The sequence below is a fragment of the Fulmarus glacialis genome, unplaced genomic scaffold, assembly GCF_000690835.1.
Source record: "Fulmarus glacialis isolate BGI_N327 unplaced genomic scaffold, ASM69083v1 scaffold1748, whole genome shotgun sequence".
NCBI classification, from domain to species: Eukaryota; Metazoa; Chordata; class Aves; order Procellariiformes; family Procellariidae; genus Fulmarus; species Fulmarus glacialis.
Genome location: NW_009228758.1, coordinates 3108 through 30133, shown reverse-complemented (window position 1 = coordinate 30133; position 27026 = coordinate 3108). Strand labels below are relative to the sequence as shown.

The following is a 27026-nucleotide window of genomic DNA, read 5'->3' as shown; positions in this document are numbered from 1 at the left end:
AATTGTGACACAAGACAGAAGAAAGAGGTCCAGCCCCAAACCTTGTGTTAACACTGCATCACATCATAGTGACCCTATGAGCCAACCAGCCACCATGGAAAATCACTGTAGCTACCTTTTGCAATCGGTTTTGGAGTGTTTGTCATTTTTTCTTGGCAAACATATTTTTTCTCTTTCCCCTCAGAAAATATATGTATACTGTGTGATTTTTTCTTATTTTCAAGATGGTTTATTGTGCTTTGACTGTTTTTGGACTTTTTGCATCACTGGAACCAAAATGCATAGATATTCTTTAGTATTTTATGTGTCTTCAGACATGTAGCTTCTATACTCTGTGTAAATTTTGTTATATTATTAAGTCTCAGCATAAGAGTAACAATGGAATTACTGCATTCTGGGGAGGGAAGACTCTGGCCTAAAATGCCCCAGACAGCATGTAAATTAGTTATTCCATCCCCTGCACTCTTTCTCCCCAGTTATGATTAACCCCTATTGAAAGACCATGTGCAATGTGATTTAGGAAGTCCTAACCTACATGATCTAGATGTCCTTTGTCCTCTCTTACTTTTGAAATCTGGTGTAAGTTTAATTATTTTTTTCTTTGCTTTTTTCTTAATCTGTTTGACTGGCTTCATCTAAAGATGGGTTAAATCTACTGAGTCCAAATTTATTTTAAAAAGGGAGGACTGGGCTGAAATCTCCAGAAGCAAAACATTACTAAAGGCTGGGTTTCCACTACTTCCCTAAAGGGAGGAGATGATTTGTAATGCTATTTATTTATACCTCTGACTAACAGTTACTGGTTTAAATTACAATTAAATTAAAAAACCACACAGTACCAAAGATCCACAGTTCTTTGAAAAGCATGTTTTTTACTATAACTTTGTTATTATGTCTAACAATTATGTCAAAAACTGGTGGGTATTTGTTCTTTTTGACATTTGTACAAATGCTTCTGACATGACGCAACATTCCTGGCTCTGGTCCATGACACTGCAGTCTCTAAAATACGTAGACATCTTCACATGCCCTCAAATTACTAAGTATCATTTAGTTCAAGCCTACTGGAATAAATTCTTTCTTAGCTGCTGGGAGTCCTGTTTCTAAGCCTAAATGCTTCTTGAGTAATAAAAAGTACCAGTAAATTGGCAGGTTGGCATCAGGACTAAGTAATTTTGCTTCTGGGCTTTTCCTCAGGTCTTTAGTTTCAACTCTTCTATAAGACCTCATAAATTTGAACTCTTTCATAAGACCTCATAAATTAACGATTAATTAATTATTAATTAATTAATATGCAAAGCAGGCATGCATTCATTACACACACACACATACGGTTGCATGGATATGCAACACACATATGGTTGCATGGATATGCAACCATATCCATGTTGAAATGTGTCAGCTGCCGAAACTGGGCAAAAGTTTAAGTAGCACGTAGCTCATTTGTCGCAGCTGGAGTACAGGCACTGAGGTTAACACCTCTGCTCCAGCACCACTTACCACTCAAACTGCAAGGGAACATGATGAGCAAGAAGCTCAATTTTATGCTTCAGATGGATGCAAGTTATGTCAACATACCAGGTCAATATATAGGGTTGTAGTTCAGCTCTTCAGTGTTATCCATCTACCCTAATGTGACTTCCTATCACATACGGGCATCTCTTTCAAAACAAAAATTCACGTTCTGTAATTTTTGTGCAAATAAACATGTGACCCATCTCTACTGTAGAAATTCATTGTTCGGAAAAGCCGGTTTGGACTGACAGAGGTTGGAGACCTCTCTCCTGAAGACATGAAGAAGATCCGCTACCTCTCCCTGATTGAGCTGACGGCCTTCTACGATGCACTGGGGGTGGAGCTGAAGAGGAACCGCGCAGAGAGGGTCCGGGGACGAGGTACCGTGCTGTGGCATCCCCATGGGGGCCACCTGGGCGCCGCTCAGCATTGCAAAGGCGGCGCGTACGAGGTTGTGTTTCCTCTTTTTCACATTGGTTGTTATTATTTTTAAGAAAATGGTCTGTTTGGAGTCCCTCTCACCATACTGCTGGAGAATGATCAAAAGAAGGTTCCTGGAATAAAAGTTCCTCTCATATTCCAAAAAGTGAGTATAACTCAGCCTGCTCGGCCACTAAGATTCACATTTCCATCATTTGCATTGACACTTAAAGCAGACATCAGATAAAAGAAGATGTAGGCTTTACAGACTTGAAGGTGTCTACAAGTTGCTGTCTGTATGTTGTGGTTTGAAAACCTCGTGACAAGGAGACAAAATTTGCTCCTTTTGTGTGTTTTATCTGCAGTGGGGACCTCTTTCCATTTTTGTAATTATATGGTACTCTACAGGAAGCCTCAGGAAACAAATGTCTGGCTTTCTGTTTCCCTTTCTCATTAAATTACAGCACCATGCAAAATTGTGTGTCTGTGCAGAAGTGGCAGAGATGAGTTATCTCAGGAGTTTTAATTTCACATTAATTCAAACCATAGGTATTACTTAGCTATTATTTCCAGAATGGAAGTGGTACCTTCTCATGGAGGTTTGTATGACAAGACAACATCACTTATATAAGTTATTTGACAGTACGACATTCAGCGGATGTCTTGGAGACAGGTACACAGATACAAGCACACATGCAATTACACACGTTTACACGGACTTGAAACTACAACAAATTTCCCTGTAAATACTGACAAAAGGGGAAGTGGTGTGGAGTGTCAGGGGAAAGACTGACATGACTTGAATATTTACATGACTTTGCAATCAGCTCCACATCTCTCCTGTCAAGATACCATGGGAAATTAGAAGGATCCAACAGCTAAGGCAGGAAGCAGAGCTGGTGGTGAAAATCCAGAGCTGTATGAATAAATGCTAGGAATTTTTTTTTTCCCCTTGTTCTAAATTATGTTAAATCAAAACATATTTATTTTTTTAAAAAGAATTAGAGTGGAAAGCCTATTCCTCTATTCACAGAAATTTCAAAATAAAATATCCTGGGATCATTTTCTAATCTGAGTTCTCAGTTCCCAGAAACATATGTTATCTATAGACCTTTGCATTGTGCTCCTCAGGGAAAGACTTAAACATTTCTCAGAGGTTAATTTTCCCTCAAAACACCATTGTGTTTTACCCAGTGTATCTGCCCTTTTATTAATACATTTATGTGTTAATTGTTCTATAGCAGTGCCAAGTCTCAAATCAAGGACAGAGGGGCCTATTGCATTATCAGTTTTCCGTACTCTGCATACCCCGTATTTCAGGGTCAGGAATATAGAGGACAAATTAGGAAGGTTTATTTACACAAGCTGGCTTATTTTCATTAGCAAATTACATAGAAATGTATCTTTTTCAAATTAGTTTCAAGGATACCTAGATTGAAAAAAAATTAATAGTATTATTAAGTGCTTCTGAGTATTTTCCTGGGTTTTGTTGGGTTTTTTTCAGCTGCTGCTCAAGCTTGAGGAAACAGGTTTAGAAACCGAAGGAATTCTACGAGTGCCTGGATCTGCCTCCAGAGTCAAGGTACACACTCGTGCCAGTTTTCTGTCTACTGGACCACAGACTCTATGTAAAATAATACAGCACACACAAATTCACACTGCACATAAATACTGATGCGTGTAGCTCAGCATTTCTACTCCTACCAGTGAAAGGTCAGATTGGTTCCTGGGAACCAATAAATCACAGAACATGTGGTCTATTGCTTTGCATTTGTTAATGTTCTATATAAAGCACAGACTTGACGTTGAATGCAGTTTTTCTCCACTAAACATTAAGGGATCCTTTCAGTTTATCTCTGTCGTCCAAAATTGCTATGATGTTATCTCTGGTTTAATTTATTTCAGAAATCCAGAGTTGCTATACTGAGCGAACTTCAGATAAAGATCTTATTCTATGTCATTTTAACCTTCGTGTCATTTTATTTCTCGTTTATCTTCCGTGATCATACAATTTCATGTTCCAAGTGAGAGAAATTTGGCCTGCGTTCCCTGTTTGGCAGCCTCAAGTACTGCATTTTCACAGGCTATTTGCGGGTTATGAACACAGGATAGTTGGTACCCAATAACCTGACATTGTGGTGCACTAATGCTTGCAATTGTTTCTCAGACTAACTTGATTCCAGGAGTTGGAAGCCTTTGGCAGATGCAAATTAGGAAAACAAGTTTTTTCTGGCCTTAGTAGTGTCTACCTCTTTCCCAGATTTTTGTTTTTTTCTGTTGGTTTTTTTTTTTAGTCTGGTTTAAACAACTTCTTATAGTGCATCCCACTCCCACTTTCTCATCCTCAAGAAATCTTTTCTTGCTTTCTGAGGCAGGAAGTCGTGGCAGCCACACAAAGTGTAATGTTGGGATTGCTAAACGTTGATGGGCTGGGGATCATAAAAATAACTGTGCAAGAAAAAGTGGCATTACATGAAAAGCATCAGATGATAGGCAGTAGCATCCCAGCTCCCTTCGACCCTGTGGATTGATAAAAGCTCTCAGCACCTCACAAAGTGCCACATCTTGCAGAAAGGAGCTTCTAATTTGGCCTGCACTTTTCAGCTTCCTCATTTTTCCATACAAATACTTAAAGTATTATTTCACATAATCTCAATTTTTTTCCAACCTCTCCAGGGACATTACACAGCAGGGCTGTGCTCTACCTAATGAAATTACTTTCATATTCTTTTCATACACTGTCTTGTTCACTTCTTATTGACAACCTATATCCAGGGATCTGCTATGAGATATGACTTTATATGTAACTCTCCTACACTGGGTGGTAAGTTAAACTGCCCATATGAAAGTTTTAAATTATTTGAGTTTTGGCTTCATTTAAGTCTGTCCAACAAGCCAACCAGCAAGAGAGATTTTTTCAAAGCAGATCCAGATTTCATCCTTCAAAGCCTTCATACATTATTACAACATTAGGATTTGAGAGCATTCCAATTTTATTTCAGTCTTGTTTGGAGAAAGAAAAGGCATATGGAAGTGATTAAAGGTTACTTTTATATAAAACAAAGAATAGAAGAAATAAATACAAGTTTTCCTCTGTCTGTAATCTGGTTTGTAACAAAAGCTCCAGTGAACCAAAAATGCATGATAGTCTACTGTAGGATCAGTCACATTTAAAAAAAATTGCAAAAAATTTTTCAAAAGTACTTGGGTGCATATACATATATGTATATGGGGGGCTGAGTGTATAAAATATACATATATGCTTGCTTGTGTGGATATATATAAAAAATGTTTATGTTTCAAAAATCTTGCTTTCTATTTCTATGGCTTTTTCCCAGTTCTCAGCAGAAAAATGTGGAGTAGTTTTTCTCTCCCCTTGTGATTTTGATGAGGTGAGGATTTCTGTTCCACATTTCCCAGTCAGTTAGTAGGAGAGAATTTAATCCAGGTGTTTGTATGGATTATGTGTAAAGGATGTGAATACAGAGGAAGCTGAGATAGCCCAGATTACAACCAGTAAAATGTGCTAGTAAAAATGAGATTGTAACATTATATACCAAATCCTGAATGACTTTGTATTTCCTTTTGTGCCAACCGTACCACTTCATTATGTGTGACCATATTTGATACGTAATTTCCTTCCATTCATGTGAGACACAGTAAACAGAATTCATTTTTTAAAGTATTTCTGTCTGAATGGACTAAACTTCTTTGCGTAATATTAAGGTACATTTGACAAAAACATGATCTGAAACCTGAATATTAGCTACAGATACATTTTTTTACAAACGGTCTCACAAAAAGCAGCAACAAACTTCCTATGGATAAGGCAGTGTTTGGCCAGTAATAATTGTGAAAGCTGCATTATTTATGGATATCCTTACGTTACAATAGCCTCCCTCAATCTTATTAACCCAACAAATTTTTGAGGAGCTTGCATTTTCCAAACAGTGATCTGGGTTTGAAGCCAAATTCTGTTCCTACTAGGAACCTTACTGAATATTTCCATTCACACATGTGTGTGAAACATTGATTAGTTACCCTCTAGAACTAAATAGACCTCTGTATAGAGCAAGATGCTGACATTGGAGAACAAGAGGATTAAATGGACACCCAAAAGGGTATAATCAATTCTATCTTAGATCTCTCTTGTGGTTTTTGAGGGGGTTTTTTGGCATTTATTAAGTGGAGGTTTTCTGAAAGTAATGGTTCGATACCTTTATTTTTCTATGAAGTGATCAAATCTAATTATAGCTATCCTAAAAGAAAACATCCTTCTAAAGACAGGAAGACGTGAAGTTAAAGCCATTTGCTCAAGGCCCATGGACTCAGATGCCAACAGATTGTCTAGCAAGTTCACTGGCAGTGAGGAAGAAATGCCACTCCTTTGTGATTTAAGGGTCAAAACCTCTGGAGAGTGTTTTAAACAAAAAGAACAGCTGTGCTAAAAATTCTGTTTAACTGAATTTTCTGTTGCTAGTTCTGACATTGAACAAAATTGCCTTGCTTTAAAATGGTTCAAATGGGTCACTGGCAGAAATCTAGCTATGGCAAACCAAATTTAGCCTAGGTTGCAAAATATCCCCAGGAATCTGATCTGTTAACCTGCTCTGAACTCTGCGTGGCTGTACCTGGACTGCTACTGGTTTAGGGCTACTTTAATTCAACCATGGTGTAAACCTGCCTGTTGTTTGTAATGGGATTTCTGAAGTGATCTCAAACTGCCGGGTCAGAAGCAATGATTAAAGGTCAGATGTTTCTTTTATCTTTCAGAATCTCCATCAAGAACTTGAGGCAAAATTTTATGAAGACGCTTTTGACTGGGACCAAGTACGAAATAATGATGCAGCAGGACTGCTCAAAATGTTTATAAGAGAACTCCCAAGCCCACTCTTCACAGTAGAATATCTGCCTGCTTTCATCACGCTAGTGGAAAGTAGGTGGAAAAGGAGTTAGTATGGATTGATCTAGATAAAATGTAATAGTAGACATTACATTTTTTTTCTCTCTCTGAAGTAGAGGGAAAAAAACATGTCATTTTTTCTCTCTCTGAAGTAGAGAGAAAAAAAGGCCCAGTGCATTGCCTAAACATTTAAACTTCCTGCAAGCTTTCCTTTTCAAATGGAAAAAGTCTCTGCATTTAGCTAATAGCATAGACTCGTTGTGTGAGTGACACAACTGTTTAATGTGAGATTTGAATCTGTGAGCAAACGCTGGCTGAGCAATGACTTTCATATATAGACTCTGATTCACAAAATTATAGATTTCACAAATGAATATTTCTGCAAGGTAAATTCAGGTCACTGCCCTTTAGTTGATATTCTTTTGGAGCTATTTTATTTTTCTTTGGGTTTATGCTGAGGTCAGAATATTCATACAAAGATATATGTGATCACAGAAAGCTTCAGGCAGTCGGGTTTTGTTTTCAGTGTACATACACCCTCTCATTCTCAGTACATTTTGTTCATTTCTCTTCCAGGAAGAACGCAGTAGTACCTTGCAATACCTATTGACTTCATTGTAAATTCACTTGAGCTAGGACAGAGTGAAACTATCAGGATGGTGAATTTATTAGGCAAATTGGTACAGAAAACTTAGAACCTTTATGTAAGGTTGGAGCCAAGTTTTCAGTGCCTCCATGAGGTAGTTTAAAGGGCACAAGGAGGTGACTTGCTCCTTGCAAGTCCCAGACTTCATGCAGTTATGATCGCTTAGCAATTTGGAGAAGACTGAACATGAGGTGTCTGTGCAGCATAAAGTTACTTTATTGCCGCCAACAGATACACTGTCCACACCACTCACTCTTTTTTTCTCCAAACCTCTCTCATCCCCCCTCAGTGAAAGCAAATGACAGAGTTATTCTTCCCATCTTCTCCACCCCAGCTCTTCTAGTGAGCATTGCACAGTATCAATATATACCAATTGCTGAAAACATGATGGTATTTTGTAACTGACAAGGGGCTGTACATTTATCTAGAGTGCTAGGCATAGGACAAATACTTTTTAAGTTATAAGCAATTAATCTCCACTCCAATGGCACAAGCATTCAGCAAATCACTCAATAACAACAGTCTGAAAATTTTCTGAAAACAAATATCCATTTCAGTTTGAAAGGGGGAAAATACTTGATCCATATACAACACATTCTGACCACGTTATCAAAGAGAAACTGGCTAGTACTGAAAAATATTGGCTCCTTTCTATTTAGAAGAATTTTATGGAGCCTTGTCTCCCCCTGTGACAAAGACCCAAGATGATGAGGAAAAATCCATTCATTACAATTGGGTTTATATATGGGAAAAAGATTATGGTGAATAAATATCTAAACATACTAGTCTCAACCAGGCAGTGGTTGCTCTATTTCTAGAACTGCTGACCAACAAGGATTTTAGAACAAACCAATTGTAATTGGGATTTCAAAAACTTAATTATTCATATTCTTAGAAATCTCCAAGATCAAGTTACAGCTACAAGCTTTGCATCTGTTGATCATGCTGCTGCCTGAAGCCAACAGAGACACAGCCAAGGTAAGTTCTTCGTTTGCTAGCACCTGCCATCTGTGGTGCCTTTGACTTTTAAATGAGACACACGTTTTTTTCCTAACAGCCAGTTGATCAGACACTGCACCGTGAAAGTATTCATCTCTGTTTTTTATCATTTCCTTGAAAAGATGTTCCAATCCCCTGGCTGTCATTTATCTTAAAAGCAATTAAGAAATAGTTGCTGGAGGTGCCAGTAAATGGCTCCCAGGCATCATTTATTCTGGAGCACCCACTTCAAAGAGGCCTTGCATAGTTTGGAAAAAGAAGGTCCAGTTTCTGGGTTTTCTGTATAACTGGAATTCTCCGGGATGAAGTTAAATGAGAAGCTGCCCCCCAGGAGCTCGCCTAGTGCACTCCCAGGGCTGAAGGGCTTCCAGGGCACTGGACCAGATTGGAGGAGGTAGTCTGAAGTAAAAACCCCTGAAACGTACATCTGTAGTATGACTGTCAGGGCCTCAGCCTCAGCTGTTTTGCCTTACAAACCCACACCCGCACCCATGTACTACTTCCTGATATAGACACGGTGCCTACAAGCATTTTGGGTGCGTAGGAGCTCACAGATCCGGCTGCAGCTACGTCCTGACCCTAAGAGACACTGGTTGCTTTTTTGGACTTGTTTCCACATAAAGGAAACCTGGGTGAACAAGCTGCCTGGGAGCCCCCAGATATTTCATCAGGTCCCCTGCTCACCAGGACCCTGCAGGTCCCCCACCTCCAAAAGTCTCCCACTGGTCAGTTTAGATATAGCTTTATAAGTCCAGGTGCCTTCTTTACCTGTATTTATTTATACAAGAACAAGGGACAAGAATAACAACCCTCTTTAATGCATTTGGAGGTCTACTAGTGCTCTGTGAAGAATGGGGATTAATTTCTTCTACCAAAGTCCATATTGATATAGAGCAGTATACGTAAAACACATGCTAGATGAATAGTCTTAATTATTACTAGGCTTTTATATGAAAATAGAAGCGATGACAAAACTGAATGCATCTCTACTTGCTATCTATAATGAGATTTTAGAAATTTCTCCAACACAGTTTCTGTTTTGTAATTCCTGGGTTTGTAAAAATGTTTTAATTGCAATGTCAGGGTACAAAGACAGTGGTTTTAATGGTATGGTGTTGCAAAAGGACTCACTGGCAGACCCCAACTCTAACGACAGCTGCAATCCATCCTATTCAGTCACTCAAGCAAAATTCTGAATAAACTGCCCAAAAGGGAAATGAGTTTCCTTTGAGTCTGCCATGCATGTGCAGAAGTGACATCAACGAACAACCACTGAGCGCTTCTTGCTTTCATTATCCCAGAATAAAAGTTTGGGGGTTGCTGGCAGAAATTCCTCAGATTATATCATATATAGGACTGGTGCACATTTGAAGAGAGGCTGATCACCTGGTGACTGCAATATAAAAAGCTTTGGCCAGATACATCAAAATGGACACCTTGAAATCTATGAAATTAACTATTCCATTGCAACACCTTTCTATCTTTCCCCTACTACAGGATTCAGAGCCTTAGTGTAGACACTGTACTTGACTTACAGATTTGGGATTATGCTTTAAGTGACAGTTAATTTATTAATGTGTATTTTGATAACATTAACTGTTCCTCTGTGATTGACACAGGCGGTTGTGCCAGCAAATATCAGAGTAATCCAAATTAGAATGCAAAAAACCCTAAACTTCACCTCCAAGTGCAAATATAGCAGCTTTCGAGCCAGACATGTTGTGCATTTGAAAAGGCTGCATTTAGGAAGTAAACTATTTTGTAAGACTCAGCATAACAAGTGTTGTTTTCCCAGGCCTTTCTTCAGTTCCTGAAGAAGGTGGTTGCTAATGAAGGGAAAAATAAAATGAATTTGTGGAATGTTTCTATGATTGTTGCACCAAACCTCTTCATCTACAAAGGGAAACGCGCAAACCAACAAGAAATGCAAGCAGCCGCCACCACAGCGCACATTGTGCGGCTTTTAATTCGGTACCAGGACATCCTTTGGACAGTGAGTAATGCCGGTTCTCTCTTTATGGCTCCATTACATAGAAATATTTTGCTATATGCAGCAGCTCTGTAGAAATCAGAGTAAACTGACCTTCCTAGAAGAAACAGTTAACTATTCTTTGGAAACTGGCTAGAGTCTTCTATATCTAGAACAAGATAAGGTGACAGATACCTCTGGATGGAGATTTACCTCACCTATCTAAAAGACATCCATTTTAGCACGAATTGCCCTCTGGAGGTACCTATCCCACACTATTGTTTATACAGAAGAATGTATAGGAGAATCATTTCATCTAGATGCATAGGTGAGATATCTAAACTTGAATGAGCTTAAATGACTCTTTAAAGTCTAGCCCACAATAATATGGGCCAAAAGTGCATACTACTTGCTGGACTTCTGAAGGTTGGCATGAAGATCTCGAGTCTCAGCCTGTTTCCTCATAACAGAGGGAGGGTGTGAGGGGATTGCAAAGACTACCTCCTAATAAAGTTCCTACAACTGCAAATATCACTAAAAAGTTTCATATGGTACGAAAGATGAGCTACAGTTTCACCAAATGAGTAACTGTGGGTTGTTAGACGGAGCTACTAATTGCATGTATCTTCCGGGGATAAGTAGAGCTTCTGCTGCCTAAAATTTGGTGCCTTTCTAAAGCCCCAACACCAATTCTATGGGGGAAAAATTACTGTATATTCTCAGCTCCAGTTTCCTCCCTTTAGGTCCCATCCTTCCTGATTTCCCAAGTAAGAAAAATGAATGAGGCAGCAATGAACAACAGCAAGAGGCAGCTGATGTTTGACAAAGGAGTGAGAAAACTTCTGAGGAGAAAGACCATGGAACGGGAGAGACCTGAAAGACCAGAGGTGTGATAAAAATATCATTTTCAAGGGCAGCTTTAACCAGCCTCCCTCCTTTCTTACCTCAAAAGCTTTGGCGGGCAGGGAGGAAATTTTACCATACAAAATAAGCTGATTCAGGAGCTATCTTGAAAGATGTGCTTCCCAGTCCAACATCCCGATAAGACAAAGTTTTTGGGATTGATTGAGAAAAGGTGAGGAAGGCAGAATGATTTCTAGCAGCCCAAGTTATAAGCTGTTACAAACACATGCTGGTTTTGTACCTATTTTGTAAGAAAATGGTCATATGTGGACTGTCCTTGAGAGCAATGATCTGTAGATATTCAACAAATGCATGGATCTGTAGTTGAGTAGCAGGATGGTCCATATTAGGATTAATTGCACTTACCCATGCCCTGGTCCAGGCCATTCGATGTTCTCCTTGAAAGCTTTAGTTTTACAGTTTTGCACTAAGTTCCTAAGCAGAGATAAAATCCAGTTTGCCTAACATAGACACCAAAACTAGGTCTAAATTTTAAGCGCCTAATGAAGTAGTTTGTGTTGTTATTCCCCATAAAGTCAGACGAAAGAGGTGGATACATTTGAGGATTTCCAGAGCTCCAGGTGCAGTTTAGACTTAGGAAAGTCTGATACAAAAATCTTCCTTTGGAGGTCTTAAAGCCACCAACTTTTCTCCACTGCTTGGATATGGAGTTTAGGAACTTACTTGAGGTATGCTATTTCAATAGACACCTAAAATTAACTTATGTATTAGGCGTAACATATAATTTGGGCAAAAAAGCATGTTGTGTACACATGCACAAAATATACAGTCCCTATAGCAGCTTATATGTAGCATTTCCATGTAATAACTACCTTTAATAAACTGGAGAGAAAGTCTTTAGAGGTTTAAAAGAATGGAGATTGGTGAATTGTAAGAAGAGTAATCAAAGAACTGGTCAAGAACTTTATAGTTATTGAAGAATAGTCTTGAAGAACAAAAGACAAATTAGGAAGGAGTTATATTAAAAGATCATAAGAAATAGAGAAAAAGCCACCTAATAGAGACAACAGAGAAAATGCAGAAGGGAACATCTGGGAAAAAACAGAAAGAAAAAGGATGTGTATGAATAGTGAATCCATGTTAATTCAGCTTTTTGGAGAATTCATTTGCCAGCATTGACTGAAATATATTGTGGGTAGGACACGCATTTGTGCTGGAGATGGAGACATAGATGTTTGTTTAAAATGGCAATATAGACTACTGTGTTGCAAAACTGTATTCACCCTGGAACAATACAGTGAAAGCTTCTAAGGAGAGTCAATTACTGCAGTCATTGCACCTTCAGGAAGGCAAGTTCATTGATCGTAGTAATGGGCTTTGCATCTAATAAAAACGAGACTAGCCATGGCAGGTAGCTGAAATATGAAGGGTAAATTGGAGGCAAACTCTGTTTGGATAACTGAGTTGAATTTTGAGAGCACTTAACACAATCCCCAGGTCTCAGATGTTCTAAATTACACAGGGACACAGACTGGAGAGACTATTGTACTCTGCTCAGCGTGGTATTAACCGGATTAGAACTGGAATGCAAACCTTGCTAATTGAGTTATCCGCCATTAATCATGGAAGAGTGCATAAACCTCATAGATGATCGTTTGAACCCTACATAAGGTCAAATTTCAAATTAACAGAAACCATATGGTACTTTGATATCTTACTGTACATAAACTTCGATCTAGTTGAAGCTATAGGAAGAGGAAACAGAGAACTGGATCTTCGTGCCTCAGGAGAATTTAATCTTTAAAAAGAAGACCAGATTTTCCTAGTCATTTTTATGTACTTTTAAACAAGCAGTTGGTTCACTGACCAATGTTAACAGAAATAACTTAAAACATCTCAGATAACAACTTGACTCAATATTACTGCAAGCAATCAAAATTCAAGGGCTGTACTTTATTCTGCATGCATTTATGTGATGCCTACCAAGGAGTTTGTGTCTTTGTGTCGTATCTTATTATACCGTATCTATAAATTTGTGTTTGTATGACTGTGAATATGTTTTTTGAATAATTAAGTGAATCCAGGACAGTGATTTTTGCAAGCAACCTCAAAAGAGTTGCAGAACTGCTTCTGAACGGAGCTACAGCAATATTTGCCTTAGACTTACACTACTGAATATTGATTTTAGGGAGCTGTCACTTTTCCTCCATACCTGCAGTCTGACATACCCGAGGGGGTGATAAGAGTTTATGCTCCACTGCATTCAAAAGTCTCTATGGCAATTCAACTCAACAGCCAAACAAAAGCCAAAGACATCCTGGCTCGATTCCACTGTGAAAACAGGTGGGTAAAACAGAACATTTTGTTTTTCCTGAGCAATAATGTCAGAACCATTAAGGAATAGATTGTCCCCTTTTCAAAGACTCATTTCAAAGACTCTCATCAAAGAACTCTTTTTCTAATCTAAAAGTGTTAATTTATGGTTACGTTGGTCAAAGAAATTTTAACAACTGATTTTATTGTTTATATTTTACTTAATAATTGGCTCCTATACAGAATCCGTCTGCCCTCTGTTATACCACTACTAAAAACATACGTTTTATAGACTTGCTGCATAGAGAACCCAGAGGGATTGTCTTAAATCTGCCCATAAAACGTTAATGTTTTTATTTCTGTAAGGTAATAATTATTAACAGTTATGGGAAATGGTAAATTGTATCTGCAAGTCTTTTCTGCAAAGTCTTCCCATGTTACCACGTAATTCTCTTTAAATAAATAATAAAAAATAAATGATATAATAGAAGGCTTAGTTAACTGTGACACAGTAATTTACCTTTGTAGCAGAGTCACTATTCCGCAGTGCTCCATTTGGTGGAAGTCCTTGCTTTTGATAAGTTCACAGGGGAAAAAATATCAATTTTTAGCTTAATATAGATGGTGGTTCATAAGGCAGTGGTTATAACAGAAAGACAAACTGTTTTTTTCTATCCTAGCCGCAGTTCGTCACAGAACATGAGAGGCCAGATCCAAAGTTTACATGAAATTGGAGGAAATATAGGTAGGTCTCATTTCTGAAAATTCAATTCTGAATGTCCTTAGCCTCCTAAAACACCTCAGGGCAGTGCTGTTTTCACACAGCTGGCTCTCTCCTACCTTCCAGTCCATCTGCAGGAAAGGAGTCTGACCCAAAAGCTGTTAAAATCAATGTAACGATTCCTTCCGACTCCAGCATGACTGAAGGGGCACCGCACAAGAGATGGTGACCTGATGGCTGGATCTCAGTAGGACTCATGACAGTCTTGCCAAATTCATCTGACCTTTCGCTTACCTCTCTCACTCTCATAATTGAGCATTTTTTCATGGTTAAGAGATCCTTAGCCCTCCTCTTGCGAGCACATTCCACCTCGCTGTCAAGCCTCTTCCCAAGACCTATTTCTTCCTTACTGTATTTAAGTGTTAACCTCCTCCAAATAAAAAACACAGAATTGAGAATTCAGCCCCTGCATGTATGGGTATACTATACTCATACTAATCTATAATCTAATACTAATACTATTTAGATTGTAAATCCCTTGTAGTAGGGATTTTGTCATCTTCTGTGTTTTGTGCTGTGACATTTTTGTAATAATGACAGTGGCTTGCCACACAAGTTCCTGGCCTAAAGGTCAAAAACTGGATTTTAATTTGATATTACACAGTCCTGATTCTCTCCTTTCTCTATTCATACTAAAATTCTTCATACCATGTTGGAGTCTTTTGTCAACTGTCTGATTAGATTATTCCTTAATTCTTCTAGATTCAGCTCTAAACTGTTTCTATAAAGTTTCTACAAAAAAACCCTGTTTCTACAAAACATCACAGACTTGCTTCAGCAGCAGTCAAGAAGCAAAGTCTTCATTACTGAAGATACGCTCATACAAAGCTAAATTTGATTAGTGATTTGTTTTGGCTGGCTAAAAGGATGACCAGCCGCTGTTAAAACAGGACAAGATCCTTGTGAAACAATTCTGAGTATTCCCACCACGCTCTTTCAAAAATCTGGACATTTAATTTGCATCTTCATTTAAAATTATTTTTATAGTCCTAGATCTTTCAGGGTACCTTAGTCCACTGATCATGCATTAATTCATTTATATTGCTTTCACTTGAATAAAATCATTAGGACCCCAGTGACCTTACAAGTAACTGTAGAAAAATTTTACCATAATCCTTTGTGTCACAGCAATGTAAGCTCACCAGTTAAATGGCTTCATCACCCAGTGTAAATATAATATAGTCCAACAAATCAACTTCACTCAAAAATTTATTTGCCTTATTGCTCAATTAAGAGGCATCAAATGCCTCTTTCTGTGGCAAAGGCAGAAGGGATCCCCAGCCACCCAACTCCTAGCCCCAGTCACCACCTAACAAAACCCTCAAACAGTCAGACTTCAGAGGACTCTTTTTTTTTTAACCAGAAAAAATTGCCAAAAACCTTGATATAGTCCCTATATTTCTTTGCAAGATCCTAGCTGGATAGGAACACGTGGTTTATAGAGCTACTTTTTCAGCATTTAAAAATAGTGTAGAAACGAAGTCACAGAGTTGTAACTCCAGCCCAGTAAATCCAAAGAAATAAAAAAAACCATACTGTGGCACTTACAGTAACAGTGTTGTTAATGCTTCTAAAGAAACCGTAATATTTGTTCACCATTTGACTAAATACCTTGTCTGTAAGTCAGTGTAACGCAGGACATCCTGCCTGGAAGTGAAAGTGAATTCATGACTCTCACGGAGTAAAATCACTGGCAAATTTACCAAAGCCCCTGTCTGTATCCAGGCAAGATGTCAGCTGGACACACCAAACTAGGCTCGCTACGTGCAAGTCGGAGATACATTCAAGGACATTTTAACACAGCTCTGTCCCATTTACTAATGTGCTCAAAACATCCTGTGATTCATGGCTGTCGATTTCTGTTTCAGGTCAGCACTGTTTGGATCCGGATGCATACATGTTAGATGTTTACCGTGCAAATCCTCAGGCAGAATGGGTGATAAAACCAAAAGCAAGCTGAAGCAGAAGGCTGCCGCGTGCAGGACAAAAGCCAAATGGAAAACAGTGATGCCTGTCATTTTAAGAAGCTCTTGGCAGAGACGGAACAAAATGGTAGCTACAGGATATCATTCCTTCCTACTGTACCGTCCAACTGATGTTCACCATGTACTACTTTTGGTATAAGCATTATCACTCCAGCTTCTGGACCATCTGAAAATACCACATCAGTTACGTTTTCATGTGGATTACACTTGTGCCAGTTGGACCAGGAGTTAAGGAGGACAGACCAAGGTACGGAGGCACAGAAAACAACCTGTTGCATACGGAGTTGTTCGTTTCCTGACCTGGTATTAGAACATTAATTTTTGGAAAGGAGAGAATCCAGTGGCATCCACGGATGCATGAAACACTACCAACTACAGCATAACACAGAAGAATCACAGAGACATTCAAGAAGAGAAGGTATCTGTCAAGCGTGGAAGAGAGGAGCTTGACCTGCAGCGGTGCCAAGACGTAGCTGTGTGACAAAATCAAACTTTTCTGCTAGAATTAAACCTGTACAGTGTGCATTACTGCAATATTTATGTCTCTCAGTCACTCCTCATGAGTACCTGATGCTGGGGGAGGGAGGGAGGCAGGAGGAAGAACTACTGTATAGACAGCTATACTGCTTTATGTATGTACCACTGTATATATTACTACCAGTCTTCCAAAATCGTCTGTCTGGATCACGTTACTGTATGCAATTGTAGCGCCACAAACCATTTCCTCTTTCCTTCCCCTGTCACACACACAAGCTTCGGAAGACAAAGGCTAGGTGAGAAGGGGCATATTCCCCTGGCTCCATCTTTTACTTGATACTCTCAGATTTAAGTCTGTGTAATACCATGATATATGTGTTAATGGTGCCACTTACAGCCATCACCTTTTTTGTTAAACATTATAGTTTCTTAATTTGTAACCTAATTCTTTTTCTTTTGTTTATTTTAGCTTTCATATGTAAGCAACTTTTATACTATTCAGCTGCATTAAGAAGAGGGATTTTTGTCCAGATCTTGTATAATACAGCATGGAGAAGAAAAAGAGCTTCCAATGAGCAAAGGGATTTAATACTCTTATTTAACATTTACACATTAGGGCCTTAAAACCATAGCCAAACTAGGCCCAGTTGTGCTGGGGGTTTTACAAATACATAGCAAATTGCAGCTCCTTTTACAGGTGGCATGCAGCCTATGAACACTCACAGGCTAGCAAGAGAATGGTGGGCTGCAACTGCATTGGGAATGCAGCACAGCAAACGTTAGACAGTATGTCTAGTTTGTAGCCAGTCACAAGGGTGAGCACCATTCCTCAGCTGATCCTCTGGTTTTGGGCTATACTTACAGAACTAGGGCATGTTTGTTGAGTATGGAAATCACAAGTCTCTGGAAAACGGCAAGTATTTTTTTCATCTTTGTCTTATACAAAAAATGGGAACTAACATCTTCAACTGCACTGCAATGTCTCCGTCATTGGATGACGATATTGCACAATGAATTCACCCACAGTCTGAGCAGTGGGTTTTGTTCCTGATCTAGAGACACAGAGAGGCAGAAGCTGGTGCTCTGTTTACCAGGTAGCAGTGTAAAAGCGTTCTGAACCAAGTCCTCCAAGTGAAGACAAAGTACGCTGTCCTGCAGAGAAACCTGTAATTTGTGATGCTCTGCTGAAGCTGTGCGATGAAGATTTTCACATTCTAGAAACCCACTTCTGGTTCAAAGTTAATTGTGTTCTCCAGTATCTAACTTTCATTGTTAGCGTTCAGTAAAAGAAATCAACATTGAATCAGTAATTTTACCAGCAACAAAAATGTCTACAGAGGGCAGATCCCATCTGTCTTTCTTACCTTCTTGAGATAAAAAATGGTAACATTTAGCAACATTATTCTTTCATTTTCTTTAAAACAGTGAAATTTTTAACTTCCAATTTTTTTTTCTTAACACTAATGGATGCACAGTTGCAGCCAGGTTAAGACCAGGACAGTTGTATTATAAAATACACTGCTTATTTTGACAACTATTTATTTTAAGTATATGAGAGATCTGTGGTTTGTTCATAGGACTAAGCATAAACGTTTTGTCAAGTGCTTTGGTTCCTGATTCTGTTTAGTTCCCTCTGTAGCAACAGACAACTCTTTCTGCTACGCTGCCCTTTTCTTTTAGCTGTAAAACAGGACTACTACTTTCCTTATAAAGGTAACATGAGAATTAGTTGAGTTAAATTCTGCTCTCAGATGCAGCCAAACAATTCCCCAAGCAGAACAGGAGTTATAAACATCCATCTAGGAAGGACAAACTCAGCAAAGGGATTTTACATGCAAAGTGCTTTGAATACAAAGAGCATCACATAAATGCTAAGCATCATTGTATTTATAGCCAACGAAAGAGCTTTTATGACTATACAGAAAGCCTAAACATTAACTAAAGAATTTGAAATGTCATAGCAAATGAGATAACTTTCTACAGTACTTTCAAATACATTGACCTCCTCTGTCTTGCCCACTCACTTCACTCTGTGTTCTCAATGGCTGTGCAAGGGAAAGTACAGAGCACCCCTGTGCTCACACTGTAACTTGCTCAGCATGTTCTGGACCCTGAAGTGAGGGCCTAATCAAAATTATTTCTGAAATAAATCTCACTGTATTCCATATAGGATAGAAGGTGTTTTTGGAAGACTTTCACCTTCTACCACTTTGCAACTTAGGAAAGCCAAATCTGACGTAATTAAATCCATCCTGTAAACACCTGTTTTATACTAAAACTGCCTATAACGTTATAAGACATGCATATTAGCAGATGAACTAGATTTCTACGTACAGTGCCCAGACTACTACAGCATGGCCAAATACCTGCTGTCTCTAAAACAGAATGGCAAAATTCTTTTTTGATACAAATGGGCCTAATGACCCATGAGTACTGTGGTTAATACTGTTACACATTAAATTGTTTTGTGTTGTAGTGGTACACTAACTTGATTTAATATGCAGCAGACAAACTGAACAATCTCTACAACAGTTTTGAATATGAGGTCCCAACTTTAGGCCTTATATTTCAAAATGCTGGTGGAGGTACCTGGAATTTTGTTCCTCCTAACAGCAGTTGAAGTCAAAACCAAGTTATGATAGGATTGTCACCTAACAAAAACCAACATATGTGGAAAGCTATTAGTAAGGAAGTGGTAGCAAGCAGGGAGAAACTTATTCAGCAAACTCCAAAGATGCCTCAAGCATTTACATACTCCATGGTTCTACAAAGACAGCATTTTGCATATCAACACAGAGAGAGAGAGAAAGTGCATTGCAAGAAGTAGGTATTGGAAACAGATTGGAATGCTCTAACCTGTTTATGCAGCTAATGTCATCAGAATGTGTGTGTGTGTGTGCAAATGTGTCTATGTCTATGTATAATATTAACTACCTCACACTGCATTTTCCAGGAAAAATTTTGGCTTAGAGGCTTAGTATTACAAGACTTTCTATTATTAACTTCACCTCTCCACTAGTCTCTCGCATTGATAAAATGTTTCTCCTTCTACGGGGCAAAATTTGGAAATTACCAAAAAATATATATTAAAAGATGTATTTCAGGATATGGATGAAATTTTGTCCAAAGCATGTTGCCTCAATTACTCTGTGTAATGTGAACCTTATGAGATCAGATCCTGGGGTTAATAGATAACAAATACAAACATCCTGTGTTTCATTTTTTATTTTTCAATAGGTTTCCATTAATGTGTGTCTTCTCTGGAAAATAATACAATGCCACTAATCAACACAAAATGTTTGTATGTACGTTTCCCTTACAATCCTCATTATGTTATGTGTTTTGTTGAAGTAAGCCCCCGCGTAAGTGTATTTGTACAGCAGAATGTGTCCATTGTATTGTATCCATGTTAAAAATAAAAACAATACCAACAGAGAAAGCTCTTCAAATCTAAACACATGGTTTTCAGATAGAAGCAGGTGACAGAAATTACAAAAAGCAGTGGTGAATTTGTCTTAAAAGCAACTCCATTGTTATAGCACCTGACCAGCTAGCTACACAAAGGACCACATTCTGCCATCCTTACTCAAGTGGAGCAGTTCTTTGCTCCAGGAGCTCTTCTCTTGAACTACCTCGATGCAAGGTACAAAATGATACTGCTTGGAATCCTACCTCATTGAAATCAATGACAAACTACTTTGGGATTTCATTTGAGCCAGTATTTTTTAAACTAGTGTGAAATACATAGAGCAAAACTGACTTTAGAACGAATTGTAAAAATGCATATTAAAAGCCAAACAAAATTGTAAGGACCAAGCAAAAATACTGCTAGTTCAAAAAGAAAAAAGGAGGTGGAAGTGACTTGTAAAGAACTATGTTTATTATAGATGCATCTTCAAGTACGAGACATGGTTGTCACTGCTCAATGATCTGGCCAGTTGATGAATGGATGTCCTTACTTAAGTCAGATCAAGTGCGTGTCCCCCAAACCTGGCGCAAGCGCAACTACTGGAAGCCTCATCTTAGAAACAGAGGCAGGCACAGTAGAAAAAGGTAAAGACAGAACTGCTGACTGGCCTGTGAATTAGGAATCACAGAGCACCAAAGGTGCTTCCCTGTGTCCTGTAAGAAATACCGTTTTCCCAAGAAAGATGCATTAGTTCTCATTGCCATAATACACAGTTGTTCCCAAGCCAGACCCAAATCATTTCTTCAGCAACACAACATTTCATATGCGTCTCTGTGCTGTGGAGTTGCTGCTTGTCCTGCAGCTGATTACAGGAAAGCATACACAGGAACATAATCCTCCTAGACAATGTGGCTATAATGGGGGTCAGAAGCACTGGGTATTACGGCAGAAGGAAAAGGGATTGGAGCTACCATGTAAAGTATAAATAAGAAAATTCTATGCATTAGACTCTGAATCTGAGACCTTTAAAATTATGCCTTTAGTCTCCTGCTCCCTCTGCTGGACTCTATCCACTTGTACTTTTCACTTCTTAGCCTTCTGGCTCTTTTTCTTCTAACTGAAATATATGGACAACTGAACTACAAGAAATAATGCACAGTTTATTGTAGTTTTATTACGTGGTCCAAAATTATTACCTTTTTATAAAATGACCAACACAAAATAAAATGAAATACTGTCAAGTAATCAAAAGAAAATATACTGTAAACACTGATTAATAAAAATTCCCAAAAGAAAAATACCCAATTAATACCATTAACATTGTAGTAGAGGTATTTGTTGTTTAAAACCGTTTAGTTAAAATGCAGACATAGAGCTTCTGACTAAAAAAAATAAATGACCTGAGTTGGAAAACAACCAGAAAATCAAAGAGGTGCAGGCTCTCACCAATTCTTCTTTTCATTACGAAATGAGAATGAAAAATAACAGATCAACAAAAAAACCCTCTCAGTCCAGACAGGCTTTGCTGCAGTTCAGTGCTCAGCCCCAGGGCAGGAATGAGGAAAGACTCCACGCAGGTCAAAAGCTCTGCTGAAGTCAAACAATTCTGCCTGTTGGCCCTTGGTCAACATGAGGTTCCTCAAACAGCCACGGAATGAGCTCTTGCTCATGAGGCAGTTTTGCTTCACATCAGCTGAAAAACAAATGTGAAATATGTAGAATCTATTTCCAGTGAATTGAAACAATACAAAGATCCACGTTATTATTCAACTGCTTTCCCTCCCTCCCAAACGAGAGAAAAAACCAACACCTGAGGAGCACCAAGTTCCATTCATGTTTGGATTCAGGACATCCTGCCATGGACAGTCACTGCTGCCTTCAAGCGTAAGCCATGCACTGAAATAACCTGTGCAGAGTTTGCAGAAATAATTTGTCCCAAGGGACAAGAGAGGGGAAAAGAGAGGAGAAAGCTACTGTACATAGGTGTCTCCCAAGTTAAAATTGAAACTGGCAGAATATGAAGCAACAGCTGAGCTGTACACAGTCATGGACTCCATTGGCATATCAAAACACGAGGTTGGTAGAGGGTCCAACTCTTTTTTCCATACAACCTGTGAAACAATTCATTCCACTTCTGCAGTACTCAACTAAACTGAAGAATTTCTCTTTTCTCTAGGAACCCTAATCTTTACAGACAAAGCACTGGAAGAACAAGTAGTATCACATCACCCTATTCAAAAAAAAAAAAAAAAAAAAAAAGGTTCACAAGATGCTGATAAGGCCGCTTTGGTATTCGAGGAAGACAAAATATTAATCAAGACCTGGTTAATTAGCATTAATACATTTTTCATAAAGCACCAAAACCTTGTCCAACAGAAGGCTCTGTAACATTTCTAGCTATTATCCCTAAAGTCTTCCAAATATTTAAAAGCTGAGTTTGCCCTTCAGGCCTCATCACTCTGTTTTGATACAAATGGAAATATCTGAACTGATAAACTGTAACAGCTGTTTCAGAGACAAATGTATATGGGCATTTTATGCTATGTTTGAAAGCATAAAATATTCAAAACCATAGAAACCTACTCACTTCTCAGTACTGATGTGTTCATTAAAAAGCATGCCTGCAAAAACGCCAAACTCATGATGTTCGAAATCCAATCCCCTTAATAAATACATTGTCTTGGTTCAAATTATCAACTAATGAGTTGCACAACTTAATTGAAAAGTAATTCAATTACATATTTTTTGTGTTACTGTCTTTTTATATTACCATCGTAGTATGATTGACAGACTTCAGAAGGGCATTTGCACAGGACAAGGGAAATAGATGTTCATCTGCAGCAATTTGACTTCTGCCTGCACAGCCCCTGACACGAAACATTAACAAAAGTAAAGCTGAGAAGAGCACTATAGAAACCTTACTGAGATGAATGTGAAGGGAAGCCTTGATATGAATTTGACTGTAAGAGAACCACACCTCAACATATGCAGGCAGGGATGTTGCTAAGTCTGAGAAAGACTGTAAAAGACAAACCACGTGGAGGAAATCCTTCTCAGAAACTAAGGAGCAGGTTTGTGTAGGAAAGTGATGTGAGTTCACTTGATCTTGCCAACACACTCAACAGCTAACTGCAGTCCTCCACAAAGACAGTATACACAAAACATTAATATGCTGTGATCTCATCGACAATGTGGAAAATGGTAACTATGATTTATAACTCAATCATGAACTTCATGAGTCAGAGAGAGAGGCGGGGGGGAGAGGGAGAGAGGGAGGGAAGGAGAGAGCACATGTGTTAAGACTCATTCTTATGAGAGAGAGTGAGAGCAGGAGGGAGAGAAGGGAAGCGAAATATTATTGTGCCTACCAGGATAGCCTCCAACATAAATGGGATTGTTCGTATCTGCAGATGTTGACTGGATGTAGGGATTATCAGTTTGAACCAAATTCCCATCAATTATCAGTGAAATGCGATGTTTGCTTTTGTTTGCTTGAAGCTTGTGCCATTTTCCATCACACAAATTACTTGTGCCTCTTGGTTCATATGTGGCTGTTATTCTGCCAGCTCCATTGTTGACATGGAATAAAACCTGTATAAACAGCCAGATGCCAATAAAGATATAAAGTAAGAATACATGAACTAATTTGCCTACATAAAAGCACAATCATGCTGGTGCAGAGATTTCCGTTTTAATAAATGTTTGGTAATTATGCAAAGCTAATGTTTACTTTGATGGATAGAGTGTGTCCTTATTGAAGTATCTTTAAAATCTAAAAGAATTAGATCTATCCATGCAATGGTCCGTTGGGTTAGCTTGGTATACTTCACTTGGGATTTCAATGTTTCTTACAAATACAAATCAAGTCATTTTCTCACAGAAGCTGAGACTTCAGATCTGAAAGAAGATCCACTGTATCTAACTGAAGAGAAAGAGAATGGACTGAAAGCACTTGTCATTGCCATTACATGCACTGATTTTTCATGTATTTATTTTTCAAAGCAGTAGACATTTCCTCAACTCTGTGGTGAGGATTAATATGTAAATATGTACTGAGAAAGTATGTCCCATAGAAACAGCGATATTTAACACTGTCTCTAGCTAGGAAGTTTTGAATAAAAAATGAGCTATTTCTGAGAAAAGGAAATACTTAAGAGCATTTTTTATGCAGGAGATGAGTGGAGAACTATGTATTGATCGGTAAAAGGTTTATGGAGCATAATGGCCCGTAGAAGTAGAGAGTAAGTTAATTGCTCATGAATTTTGAAGAAGAGATTACAAAACAGCGTGCTTTGTACATGCAATAATATGTTTATCAAGGACAAGTGTAGCTCTATGGCAGAAAAAGTATTAAACTAATCAAAAGGTATATATTTGGTCTAACATACAAGGTATGTACAAGGTCACAGTGGCTGCCGACTAACATAAATTACACTAATTAAAAAGGCAAAAAAGTTCCAGTGACTTCTGCTAATCTCACATTTTATCATATGATGATGATGATGAACCCTGAGACTGAAAGTCTGCCCCATACTAGTTCTGTGGGGATTAGGTTCGGACGTTTTGTCTCCATCACATTTCCCTGGTGTCTACTGAGTGCTACCCAACAGTTCTAGTCTCCCAGTTTTAAGCAAGCCTTGTGAAATGAGTGTGCCAGCACAAGGCAGCCTACCTTGCCATTTACAATCTCCAGTCCAATGGCATCAACCTTAGCACTGCTGACCCCGAGGAGAACGCCATGCACCGCTGTCGTACGAAACTCCAGTGTGATATTCACATCAGACCGGACTTTGTAACCTTCTCTGACTGAAAAGAAGTTATAAGCTTCTAACAGAAGACTTGTAATCCTCAGTACAAAGTAGAATACATACATTGTCGTTAAAAGGCCTAAAAAGCTTGTTAATTACTCTGCTAGGATATGACCTTGCAGAACCTATGGAAAGTAAGTTTTCCAAAGTCATAATTCACATTTTATACTGGAAAAGATAAATTCCCAAATAAGTTTTCTTTCATTAATTTAGATTTAATACATTCTATCTCATTTGTAAGAAACAGTAAAGAGCACAAATCATAGAATCATAGAATCATTAAGGTTGGAAAAGACCTCTAAGATCATCAAGTCCAACTGTTAACCCAACACCACCATGCCCACTAAACCATGTCCCTAAGCACCTCATCTACACGTGTTTTAAATACTTCCAGAGATGGTGACTCAACCACTTCCCTGGGCAGCCTGTTCCAAGGCTTGACCACTCTTTCAGTAAAGAAATTTTTCCTAATTTCCTACTTCCAATCTAAACCTCCCTTGGCACAATAATGTAATAAAAATGTAATCCTTCACGTTACTTCACAAGTCCCCTACATCTTTTGTCTCCATACCCTTTAACAGTCCTTAACTTAACATCATGAACATGGATATTCTTAGCTGAGGAAAGAGGTAGTTCATTTCTTTCCCAGTGCTAGAATCATTAGCTCTTTCATTTGTGGAAGACAGCCCTTTGCAGAAATGGCCACTTTTGGACGTATGGACTCAGTTAGAAATACATATGCAGGGCATGCACTCTTTGTGTGAGGAGTCAATTAATTACATACAGTTCCAGCAAGACCTGAAAAGAGTACGTTTTCATTAACATTAATTCAGTAAGGTACTGCTTTCATTTAATGACACTTACCAAGAGCAGCAAAGCCACTCCCATCAAAGAAAGTACCGTCCTGCACTGTTACATAGCATTTATTCACAGCAAAGATGGAGACGGGGCTCTCGTTGTCCAGTTGTTTGCTGTTAATCGTCATGCTACCAATGCAGGCAGGAATACTGTGAGTCACCTAAGCACATTGAAATATAAGAGTTAATGTGTAATACAAACTGCTGCAATGCTCTCTTAATGATTCACCTGATGTTACTGTAAATAAAAAATTCTCTGAACAAAACACAGCAGGATCTAAGATATTTATGTAACTACATTTCTATTACTACATATATTTATGTAAGGTTACAAATGTATATAATGTCTTAGAATCAAAATAAATATTGTTCAGAAACACAGTATACACTCTCTATAACATATAGAAAGAATTGTTTTTGCTTGAATGTGAGCAGGGATACGCCCAACAGCTAAAGACACTCGAAACATGCTTCAGCAAATTAACAAGTAAATCAAGATTTTGTACTACATTTTGCAAGTATAGATCACCAGAGTTCTATCCAGCAAAAAGATTCATTAGAATTTCTCACTATTATTATTTTCAGCAATTGCAGATTCAAAGTATTAAAATATTTGTTAGCCCATTACCCAATTAAAAGGCATGGGTGAAGAAAGTATGCCCAGGAATTGAGAAACATTGTTATCACCACTGGAATCCTCCCTGAGATAATGGGCTGCACATGGAGGAAGGCGACAAAAACCTACCCTCTAAAAGCATGTGTAAAAAGTATGTTTTAATCTCAGACAGCTAAACCCAGACTTTCAGAGATATTTAAGGCACCTAATTCCTATCTGAATGCAATGGGACTTGAGTACCAAGATGTCTGAGATTCTAGGTCATATTTTTACCTTATACTATGAAACACAGGAATTTATATTCTTTATCCATTTTTAACAGAGAGATTGATTGAAGAAAAAAAAAAAAATCTGTTAAGGGCTATTACTAAAACACAAGCACACAAGCTCTAGCTCGAGTCGCTAAGCCATAGAAAGCTGGAAAGATTTATCTGGTAAAGGGTCATTACTTTCTTTGTTGTTTT

The 27026-nt window shown here is 38.3% G+C and overlaps 2 protein-coding genes across 2 annotated transcripts in view; one reads left to right on the top strand and one right to left on the bottom strand.

Annotated features, from left to right (window-relative positions):
• ARHGAP28 (Rho GTPase activating protein 28) overlaps positions 1-16370 on the top strand; it is a 73265-nt gene extending 56895 nt beyond the window's left edge. The window contains exons 6-15 of the mRNA XM_009583570.1: positions 1730-1895; positions 2010-2101; positions 3440-3517; positions 6709-6871; positions 8380-8462; positions 10279-10476; positions 11196-11339; positions 13505-13659; positions 14310-14374; positions 16279-16370. Of these exons, the coding sequence (XP_009581865.1) occupies positions 1730-1895; positions 2010-2101; positions 3440-3517; positions 6709-6871; positions 8380-8462; positions 10279-10476; positions 11196-11339; positions 13505-13659; positions 14310-14374; positions 16279-16370 (1236 nt within the window). The remainder of the gene's footprint in view (positions 1-1729; positions 1896-2009; positions 2102-3439; positions 3518-6708; positions 6872-8379; positions 8463-10278; positions 10477-11195; positions 11340-13504; positions 13660-14309; positions 14375-16278) is intronic.
• A 5364-nt stretch (positions 16371-21734) lies between these two features.
• Positions 21735-27026, bottom strand: part of LOC104080992 (laminin subunit alpha-1-like) — a gene marked incomplete at its 5' end in the record, with an annotated part of 7742 nt that continues 2450 nt past the window's right edge. Inside the window, 4 exons of the mRNA XM_009583571.1 lie at positions 21735-21974; positions 23650-23872; positions 24954-25087; positions 25954-26107. Coding sequence (XP_009581866.1) covers positions 21814-21974; positions 23650-23872; positions 24954-25087; positions 25954-26107 — 672 coding nt within the window. The remainder of the gene's footprint in view (positions 21975-23649; positions 23873-24953; positions 25088-25953; positions 26108-27026) is intronic.